At 36.3% G+C, this 11,726-nt stretch overlaps 1 protein-coding gene across 1 annotated transcript in view; it reads right to left on the bottom strand.

The window, feature by feature from the left end:
- The window catches only part of SLC5A8 (solute carrier family 5 member 8), a 60,612-nt gene that overhangs the window by 16,961 nt on the left and 31,925 nt on the right, over window positions 1-11,726 (bottom strand). The window contains exon 10 of the mRNA XM_024732158.1: window positions 7,414-7,481. Within this exon, the coding sequence (XP_024587926.1) occupies window positions 7,414-7,481 (68 nt within the window). The remainder of the gene's footprint in view (window positions 1-7,413; window positions 7,482-11,726) is intronic.

Genomic DNA, 11,726 nt, shown 5'->3' with positions numbered 1-11,726 from the left:
GGAGAACAGTATGGAGATTCCTTAAAAAACTACAAATAGAACTACCATATGACCCAGCAATCCCACTTCTGGGCATATACCCTGAGAAAACCATAATTCACAAGGAGTCATGTACCAAAATGTTCATTGCAGCTCTATTTACAATAGCCAGGACATGGAAGCAACCTAAGTGTCCATCATCCGATGAATGGATAAAGAAGATGTGGCACGTATATACAATGGAATATTACTCAGCCATAAAAAGAAACGAAATTGAGCTATTTGTAATGAGGTGGATGGACCTAGAGTCTTATAGGGAGGGTGGGATGGAGGGAGACGCAAGAGGGAAGAGATATGGGAACATATGTATATGTATAACTGATTCACTTTGTTATAAAGCAGAAACTAACACACCATTGTAAAGCAATTATACTCCAATAAAGATGTAAAATAAAAACGCGATGCGAAAATCATGATAGTGAAATAAAATGTACAGTATGAAGAATAGATAAAAGCAAAATGCTGAAAATTTCAAGAGATGTGTGTTCCCAGTATTCAAATGGCTAACTTTTGAAAGTGGACAGAACCGTAAAAGAAGAATCAGGGACACACCGGTTTGTCCACAGAGTAAAAGTGACAGATAGAATAGAATGGATAAATCAAAATATATATATATATATATATATGCTCAAGAAAAATTTTAGAGCATACAGACTGCAGTCCTGGGTTAAAAAGAAAAAAAAAAAGCTTACCTCGTGGAATAGGGAAAGGAGTGAGGATATTATGACAGAGGAGAACTAGTGTTCGAGGAGGATATGGACTCAGGATACGATCCTAAGGACTCATTTCACAGCACCTCTTGAACCAGAGTCCAGTAGGAAGGAAGGTAGACTTTATGCAAAATGTGAAAGAAGTCACTTGGCCCATGTAGTGGTCACTGCGACAGTGTGACCTAGAGCCAGTTTTGGAGATATAAGGAATATACCCCCCAAAATACCCATCTCAGGAAATAAGACCTTGGCTAGAGAGAAAGCAAGGGAGAATTGCCTTGGAGCTATGATGACTCTCCTAGAATATCTCATTATCTATACTCAGGCCAGAGCTGGTATATGAAAAAGGGGAAATCAACCACAATAAGAACTATAAGTAATAATGCAGACTATGGAGAAAAGCACACAAAGAGGAGTTTTGTTGGTTATGGCTTAGTTGTACCAGGTAAGCTTAGAGCTTCTGGACCTAATTCATTCATTCACTAATTCATATAATCAGAATGAGGTCACACTATTTTAACAAGTGGTATGCCCTAAGCAACCACCAACCAGAAAGGACCCAAGTTGGGTCTGAAGCAGGAGCCTGGAGGACTTGCTGTGCCCAGCATTAACCTTCAAGTTTCTGGGTCCTGGTCCCAGAGTTGGAGCCCAGGTGGCCATGGAAGTTTCATGGACCACTTAGGTGTGATCAGATAAGTAGATATTTATGAACCAATACATAAATAGGTACATTCAACCTGAATTTGTAGAATGTCTACTTTGTCCTGGACACTGCAGTAGGCACCAAGTATTTGATACAGTATCAAAGAACAACGTCATAATCCTCACCTTCATGGAGTTACAAACTATTTAGTAAAACGGACATTAAATGAGTAATTGCAATAAAGTATTGTAATGGGGATGATACGAGAAATACAAGGTGCTCTGGGCACATTTGGTAGAGGGGAACTCAAACCTACCCAGGGAACAGAAAGGGCCTTTTTGAAAAGTAATGTTTAAGTTGAAACTTGAAGAACAAATAAGACTTAGACAGTTGAAGGGTACTCCAGACAGTGGGAAGAGTCCATGCTGAGGGTTGGATGCTAAAAACTGGGAAGTCCACTCAAGGTTCAGAAAGAAGAGGCTAGGGGACTTCCCTGGTGATGTAGTGGATAAGACTCCACACTCCCAATGCAGGGGGCCCAGGTTTGATCCCTGGTCAGGGGACTAGATCCCACATGCATGCCACAACTAAGAGTTCGCATGCCACAACTAAGAAGCTCGCATGCTGCAATGAAGTAGCCCACCTGACACAACGAAGGACCCCACCTGCCTCAACTAAGACCCAGCACAACCAAGTAAGTAAGTAAGTAAATAAATAAATATATTTTTTTAAAAAACAGGCTATTCCAAAGATTAGTCTGTCCTCTCCATTCCAACACTTCCAAAGAAGCAAGACAGTTTTCCAACACAAAAATGCTCTCTAACAAAAATTTAGCAAATGCCACAAGACATGAAGGACTCTTTAGGCAATAAAAAATGTATTTCCACTCATAGGAAGATGGAGTAGGTGTACTTTTCCCTATTCCTCCTGCTAATAAAACTAAGACTCCTGGACATTACATATAAAACAAACATAAGAAGAATCTAAAAGGTCAAGAGAAGAAGGCAGACTAGCTAGGACTTCAGGACCTGAAGAACAATATAATGGTGAGGTCTCTGAGTTTTCTTTTTGGCCCACATATCCCAGTCTTAGAGCTGAAGAAGCTGGCAATCCAGAAATGACAATATGTGCAGGCCAAAAAAATCCAGCAAAGACCAGAAAAGGAGCAACTTAGCAAGAAAGAAAACTTTTAGATAATAACTGCTCAATTCCAGCCAAATGCCACAGAATAAACTGTTCCCCCACATACACATGCCAGAAAAGGCCAAGTAGGGAGTCTAGATTCCATCCCCCACCAGCCTATAACAAGGCACCCCATTCCCTCCCTGCTCAGGCAATGTCATAGGAGACCTAATGGAGAATCAGGACTTTCACCATTGCCCAGCAGGAACAAGACCACCTTCACCATGATGTCAGTGGAGACTGTTCCCACCCAGCAAAATAAGAAATTCCTCCCTTGGATGTCAACAGAGGCCAACTTGGGAACCTGGACTTCTACATCCACCTGGCAGTAATGAGACAGCTCCCTCCCTTACACTGTTGAAGTGGTATCAGAGAAAGAAAACCAAAACAGAAGGTGCATGTAAGATCTATAGTCTCACCACATAATATAAAAATGTCCAGGTTTCAACTGAAGTTCACTTTTCAGAGCAGGAATTAGGAAGATCTCAAAATGAATGAAAAAAGACAATCAATAAATGCTGATAGAGAAGTGACAGATATATTAGAATTATTTCACAAATTTTCAAGCAGCCATGATAAAACTGCTTCAGCAATTAGAACATGCTTGAAACAAATGAAAAAGTAGAAGGCCTTAGCAAAAAAAAAAAAAAAAAAAAAAAAAAAAAAAAAAGAAAGTATCAGCAAAAACATAGATGATATAAAGAAGAACAAAATGTAAATTTTAGAACTGAAAATATAATAACTTAAATAAAAATCTCAGTGGATAGGTTCAACAGCAGAATTGGGGGGAAAGAGAAAAGAATCAGTGAACAGGAAGATAGACCAATAAAAACCGCCCAATCTGAAAAAAGCAGAGAGAAAATAGGCTTAAAAATCAGTCACCAGGACCTGTGTGAATATAACAAAAAATCTAACATTCATGTCATCCGAGTCTTAGGTAAGAAAAGAAAGAGAGTGGGGCTGAAAAGTACTCAAAGAAATAATGTTTGAACTTCCCAAATTTGGCAAGAAACATAAACCTACAGATTCAAAAGCTAAGCATACTACAAACAGAATAAACCCAAAGAAAAACAAGCGAAGACACATCGAAATTAAACTTCTGTAAACTAACTTCTAAGAAAAATTTCTGAAAGCAGCCAGAAGAAAAAAAAAATGACACCTTACCTATAGGGGAAAACAATTAGAATGGCAGCAGATTTCTCCTTAAAAATAATGGAAGCCAGAAGAAAGCGGCACAATATTTTTCAAGTGTTGGAAAAAAAGAACTGTCAACTCAGAATCCTATACCTGGCAAAAATATCATTTGGGAATAAAGGGGAAATCAATACATTCTCAGATAAAGGGAAACTAAGAAAATTTGTTGCCCGCAGACTTATCCTTAAAGGAATGGCTAAAGGAAGTTCTCTAAATAGAAGGGAAATGGTAAAAGAAGGAACCTTGAGAAATCAGGAAGAAAGAAAGAACACAATAAGCAAAAATAAATATAATAGGCTTTCCTCCTCCTCTTGAGTTTTCTAAATCATGTTTGACTGTTGAAGCAAAAATTATAACACTGTCTAATGTAATTCAAAATATATGCAGAGTAAATATTTAAGACAGTTGTGTTATAAACTGGGTAAAGAGACAGAAATGAGGTAAGATTTCTATACTTTACTTGGATTGGTAAAAGGACAAAACAAGTAGACTGTGATAAGTTATGTATATACACATAAAGCAACAAATGAAAATGCTACACTAAGAGAAAACTCAAAACAATATAGATAGATCAAAATGGGATTCTAAAAAATGTTTAAGTATCCCACTTAAAAAAATGAAAACAGAAAGAACAAACATAACAAAAAACAGCAGACTTAAGGCCTAATATTCCAATAATTATACTAAATTTTAAAAGTCTAAATACCCCAATAAAAAGACAGAGATTGGTAGGATGAATTTAAAAACATAACCCAACTATATGCTGTCTACAAAAAACTCACTTAAGATATAATGATATAGTCAAGTTCAAAGTAAAAGGATATCATGCAAACATTAATCAAAGGAAAGCAGGAGTACTATTAACTATTTAATATCAGATAAAGTAGTTTTCAGACAAAGAAAATTATCAGAGAGGAACATTATATAATGATAAGAGGACTAATTCACCAAGAAGCCATCAAAATCCTAAATGTATATGCACCAAACAAGAGAACTGCAAAATACAAGCAAAAACTAATAGAACTAAAAGGAAAAGAGACAACTACACACTATAGGTTGAGAATTCACCACTTCTGTCAACAATTGATAAAAACAAATAAGCGTAAAATCAGAAGGATAAAGAAGAACTCAGCACCATCAATGAGCAGGATCTAACTGACACCTGTAGAACACTATGCTTAACAGCAGAGTACACATTCTTTTCAGGTGCCCATGTAACAGATACCAAAATACTATATCCTGGGCCATAAAACAGACCTCAACAAATTTAAAAGAATTAAAATCATACAGAATGTGTTCTCTGACCACATTGGAATGAAATTAGAAATCAATAGCTGAAAGATAACAGGAAACTCTCCAAACAATTGGAAACTAACCTATTTTTAAATAATCTACAGGTCAAAAGGACATATCAAAGGAAATTTTAAAACTCCAATACAAAATATGAAAAGTTATGGGACATAGCTAAAAGTGCTGAGAGGGAGATTTTTAGCAATTAGTGCACACATTACAAAAAAGTCTCAAATCAGTAATCTAGTGTCACACCTCAAGAAGAGCAAAATAAACCCAAAGCAAGCAGAAGGAAGAAAATAATGAAGATAATTTTTAAAATCAATGATTTAAAACAGAAAAATGACACAGAAAATCAATGAAACAAGAAGCTAGTTCTTTCAAAATATGAATAAAAATTGACAAACCGCTAGCAAGACTAAAAAAAGACATAAAAGATAAAATTACCAATATTATGAATAAAACAGGAGATATCACTAAAAACCGTGCAGACATCAAAAGTGTAATAAGGGGATACTATGAATAATTCCACACACCTAAATTTGACAACTTAGATGAAATGGAGCAATTCCTCGAAAACACAAACTACCATAATTCATCCACTATGAAGCAGATAATTTGAACAGCTATAACTATTAAGGAAACTGAATTCATAATTTTTAAACTCCCAAAAAAGAAACCCCCAAGCCCAGATGGTTTCACTAGAGTATTCTACCAAACACTTAAAGAAGAATTAACACCAATTTTACACAATCTCTTCCAGAAAATAGGAGAGAACTCTTCCCAATTTATTTTATGAGGCTGGTATGACCCTAACACCAAAACCAAGGAAAGGTATTACAAAAAAATATTACCACAGATCAGCATCTCTCATGAATATAGATGCAAAAATTCTTAGCATACTATCAGCAAACAGAGTTCAGCAATATATAAAAATAACTATACATCATGACCAAGAGAAGATTATTCCAGGAATGCAATGCCAGCTTAAAATTTGAAAATCAATCAGCATAATACACCATGTTAAAGGGCTAAAGAAGAAAATCATATTGTCATATCGAATGCTGCAGAAAAACCATTTGACAAAATTCAACACTCATCCATGATAAAAACTCTCAGAAAAATAGGAATAGAGGGGAATTTCCTTAATTTGGTAAAGGGCATGTACAAAAATCCTACAGGTGATGTACTCAAGAATGAACCACTGAATGCTTTTCTCATTCAGATTGGAGAACAAGGCAATGATGTCCACTTTCACCACTCTTATTCAACATGATGTGGAAGTTGAAGCCAGGGCAATAAGGAAATTAAAGGTACATCTACAGATTGGAAAAGAAGATATAAAGCTATCCCAATTTGAAGATGATATAATTTTATCTGTAGAAAATCCCAGGAACTAATAAGTTCAGCAAGGTCACAGGATACAAACAAATATACAAAAATCAATTGTATCTTTATATAATAACAAACACATGGACACCAACATTAAGAATACAATACCGTGTACAATCACTCAAAAAAAATGAAATACTTAGGTGTAAATCTAACTAAATATAAACATGACTTGTATATGAAAATTACACAGTAGTGGTGGAAAAGAAATCATAGAAAATCTAAATAAATGAAGAGATACACTACGTTCATGGATTAAAAGATTCGACACAGTAAAAATGTCAGTTCTTCCCAAATTGTTTTACAGGTTTAAGGCAATCCTGTCAAAAACTAAGCAGGATTTTTTTTACATATAGAGATTATTCTAAACTTTATATGGGAAGGAAAAGGAACTAGAACAGTTAAAACAATTTTGAAAAATAAGAATAAAGTGGGAGGAATCAGTACTTCTGAATTCAAGACTTATTACAGAGCTATAGTAATCAAGACTGTATGATCTTGGCAGATGGACAGACACATAGATCAATGGAATAGAACAAAGAAACCACAAATAGACCCACACAAATATGCCCCACTGATTTTTCACATAGGTGCAAAGGCAATTCAATGGAAGAAAGACAGCTTTCACAACACATGGTGTTAGAGCAACAGGACATCCACCAGGAAAAGGGAAAAAAAGAACATCAACCTAGGTCTCATACCATTGAGGGAACTGGGTAAAGGGTATATGGGATCTCTCTGTATTATTTCTTAGTATTGCATGTAAATCTATAATGATCTCAAAATGGAAAGATTAATTAACAAAATTTTTTAAAAGAATTTAGTCATCTATGTTCCTTGGTATGTCTATGTGTAGACATATAGAGAGAAAAGTCTGTAAGGATGGTCACATCAACACTTAAAAAAAAAAAAAGGAAAAGAATTTAGTGATTATGACTCAAACCTTCCAGGATTAGCTCTTACCTGCAACAGAGCTCCCATTAGTGATGCCAGCGCAGCCATTCCAATACACAAAGCTCCAAACAGCACACCTAGATGGATGATGTAAAAGCCATTGTAAAATCCAGACTCAGAGGATTAGAATTCTCAATAGAATAAGCTATCACACCTTGATTCAAAGTACATAATATGACTATAATAAAGAATGGCCACCTACTTCAGAGCCAGCTAAAAAAGGAAAGGGAACTAGTATGCAAAGAGGAAAGAAAACACTGATATTGTGGCCCAGGATTAATTACATTAGGTTATATAGGTAAAGATTCCCTAAAATTAACTATAGAGATTTAAAACCTAATAACTATTGTGTTATTAATGTAATCCTCCATAAACATTTGTTGGTAAAGGAAGGTTCAGGGAGCTTCTGGGTTGGCGAACACGTGGTATGCTCAGAGAGGACATGGATGCTCCATGCCCTTTTCCATATCTTGCCATATTCATCTCTTCCAGCTGGCTGTTTTTGAGTTATATCCTTTTACAACAAACCAGCAATCTAAAAAAGTCTTCCAACCTCTGGCCTGGCTTAGAACATCACCGGTTCTACTGGTGTCCTACATCCTTCCCAGATTGCATGCCAGCATACCATTGCTTCTCAGAGCTGTGTGTCTGACAGGGTTTTGGTGCTCTGGCCGGCTGTCAGGCCTGAGCCTCTGAGATGGGAGGGCTGAGTTCAGGACATTTGTCCACCAGACACCTCCTGGCCCCATTTAATATCAATCAGCCAGAGCTCTCCCAGAGATCCCCGACTCAATGCTAAGATCCAGCTCCACTCAACAACCATCAAGCTCCAGTGCTGGACACCCCATGCCAAACAACTAGCAAGAAAGGAACACAACCCCACCTATTAGCAGAGAAGCTACTTAAAATCATAATAAGTTCACAGACACACCAAAACACACCACTGATGTGGTCCTGCCCGCCAGAAAGACAAGATCCAGCCTCATCCACCAGAACACAGGCACCAGTTCCCTCCACCAGGAAGCCTACACAACCCACTGAATCAATCTTACCCACTGGGGGCAGACACCAAAAAAACCAGGAACTAAAAACCTGCAGCCTACTAGAGGAGACCCCAAACACAGTAAATTAAGCAAAATGAGGAGACAGAGAAATACGCCAGATGAAGGAGCAAGGTAAAAACCCACCAGTCAAACAAATGAACAGGAAATAGGCAGTCTACCTGAAAAAGAATTCAGAGGAATGATAGTAATGGAGAAAATACAAGGGACGTTTAACAAGGACCTAGGAGAACTAAAGAGCAAACAAAGATGAACAACACAATAAATGAAATTAAAAATTCTCTAGAAGGAATCAATAGAAGAATAACTGAGGCAGAAAAATGGAAAAGTGACCTGGAAGATAAAATAGTAGAAATAACTACCACAGAGCAGAATAAAGAAAAAAAAAAAGGAAAAGAATTGAGGAAAATCTGATAGACCTCTGGGACAACATTAAACACACCAACGTTTGAACTATAGGGGTCCCAGAAGAAGAAGAGAAAAAAAAAAGGGACTGAGAAAATGTTTGAAGAGATTATAGCTGAAAACTTCCCTATTGTGGAAAAGGAAATAGTCAATCAAGTCCGGGAAGCGCAGAGAATCCCATATAGGATAAATCCAAGGAGAAACATGCCAAGACTCATATTAATCAAACCAGCAAAAATTAAATACAAAGAAAAAATATTAAAAGTAGCAAGGGAAAAGCAACAAATAACATACAAGGGAATCCCCATAAGGTTAATAGCTGATCTTTCAGCAGAAACTCTGCAAGCCAGAAGGGAGGGGCAGGACATATTTAAAGTGATGAAAGGAAAAACCTACAACCAAGATTACCCTACACAGCAAGGATCTCATTCAGATAGGTAGAAGAAATTAAAACCTTTACAGCCAAGCAAAAGCTACGAGAATTCAGCACCACCAAACCAACTTTACAACAAATGCTAAAGGAACTTCTCTAGGCAGGAAACACAAGAGAAGGAAAAGACCCACAATAACAAACCCAAAACAATTAAGAAAATGGTAATGGGAACATACATATTGATAATTACCTTAAATGTAAGTGGATTAAATGCTCCAGCAAAAAAGACATAGACTGGCTGAATTGATAGAAGAACAAGACCCGTATGTATGCTGTCTACAACAGATACACTTCAGACTTAGGGATACATATGGACTGAAAGTGAAGGGATGGAAAAAGATATTCCATGCAAATGGAAATCAAAAGAAAGCTGGAGTAGCAATTCTCATATCAGACAAAATAGACTTTAAAATAAAGACTATTAGAAGAGACAAAGAAGGACACTACATAATGATCAAGGGATCAATCCAAGAAGAAGATATAACAAATGTAAATATTTATGCACCCAACATAGGAGCACCTCAATCCATAAGGCGAATGTTAACAGCCATAAAAGGGGAAATCGACAGTAACACAATAACAGTAGGGGACTTTAACACCATGCTTTCACCAATGGACAGATCATCCAAAATGAAAATAAATAAGGAACCACAAGCTTTAAATGATACATTAAACAAGATGGACTTAATTGATATTTATAGGACATTCCATCCAAAAACAACAGAATACACTTTCTTCTCAAGAGCTCATGGAACATTCTCCAGGATAGATATCTTGGGTCACAAATCAAGCCTTGGTAAATTTAAGAAAATTGAAATCATATCAAGTATCTTTTCCAACCACAACGCTATGAGATTAGATGTCAATTACAGGAAAAAATCTGTAAAAAATACAAACAAATGGAGGCTGTATAAACAATACACTAGTGTATTGAGGAGTAGGAAATGGAATCCAACAGCACATTAAAAGGATCACAAACCATGATCAAGTGGGATTTATCCTAGGAATGGAAGGATTCTTCAATAGACGCAAAGCAATCAATGTGATACACCATATTAACAAAGTGAAGGATAAAAACCATATGATCATCCCAATAGATACAGAAAAAGTTTTTGATCAAATTCTATACCCATTTATGATAAAAACCCTCCAGAAAGTAGGCATAGAGGGAATTTCCTCAACATAATAAAGGCCATATATGACAAACCCACAGCCAACATTATCCTCAATGGTGAAATATTGAAACTATTTCCACTAAGATAAGGAACAAAACAAGGTTGCCCACTCTCACCCCTATTATTCAACATAGTTTAGCAAGGTTTAGCCACAACAAACAGAGAAGAAAAAGAAATAAAAGGAATCCAAATTGGAAAAGAAGAAGTAAAACTGTCACTGTTTGCAGATGACATGATACTATACATAGAGAATCCTAAAGATTTTACCAGAAAACTCCTAGAGCTAATCAATAAATTTGGTAAAGTAGCAGGATACAAAATTAAGGCACAGAATTCTCTTGCATTCCTATACACTAATGATGAAAAATCTGAAAGAGAAATTAAGGAAACACTCCCATTTACCAGTGCAACAAAAAGAATAAAATACCTAGGAATAAACCTTCCAAAGGAGATCAAAGACCTATATGCAGAAAACTATAAGACACTGATTAAAGAAATTAAAGATGATACAAACAGACGGAGAGACATACCATGTTTTTGGTTTGGAAGAATCAACATTGTGAAAATGACTCTACTACCCAAAGCAATCTACAGATTCAATGCAATCCCTACCAAACTACCACTGGCATTTTTCACAGAACTAGAACAAAAATTTTCACAATTTGAATGGAAACACAAAAGACCCCAAATAGCCAAAACAATCTTGAGAAAGAAAAATGGAGCTGGAGGAATCAGGCACCCTGACTTCAGACAATACTACAAAGCTACAGTAATCAAGACAGTGTGGTACTGGCACAAAAACAGAAATAGAGATCAATGGAACAGGATAGAAAGCCCAGAGATAAACCCACACACGTATGGTCACCTTACCCTTGATAAAGGAGGCAAGAATATACAATGGAGAAAAGACAGCCTCTCTTCAATAAGGGTGCTGGGAAAACTGGACAGCTACATGTCAAAGAATAAAATTAGAACACTTCCTAACACCATACACAAAAATAAACTCAAAATGGATTAAAGACCTAAATATAAGCCCAGACACTATAAATTCTTAGAGGAAAACATAGGCAGAACACTCTATGACATTAATCACAGCAAGATCCTTTTTGACCCACCTCCTAGAGAAATGGAAATAAAATCAAAACTAAACAAATGGTACCTAATGAAACTTAAAATCTTTTGCATAGCAAAGGAAACCATAAACAAGACAAAAAGACAACCCTCAGAATGGGAGAAAATATTTGCAAA

Source organism: Neophocaena asiaeorientalis, unplaced genomic scaffold (genome assembly GCF_003031525.2).
Source record: "Neophocaena asiaeorientalis asiaeorientalis breed wild unplaced genomic scaffold, Neophocaena_asiaeorientalis_V1.1 scaffold418, whole genome shotgun sequence".
Classification (NCBI taxonomy): domain Eukaryota; kingdom Metazoa; phylum Chordata; class Mammalia; order Artiodactyla; family Phocoenidae; genus Neophocaena; species Neophocaena asiaeorientalis.
Note: the sequence above shows the minus strand (reverse complement) of the source record. Positions and strands in the feature narration are given on the sequence as shown.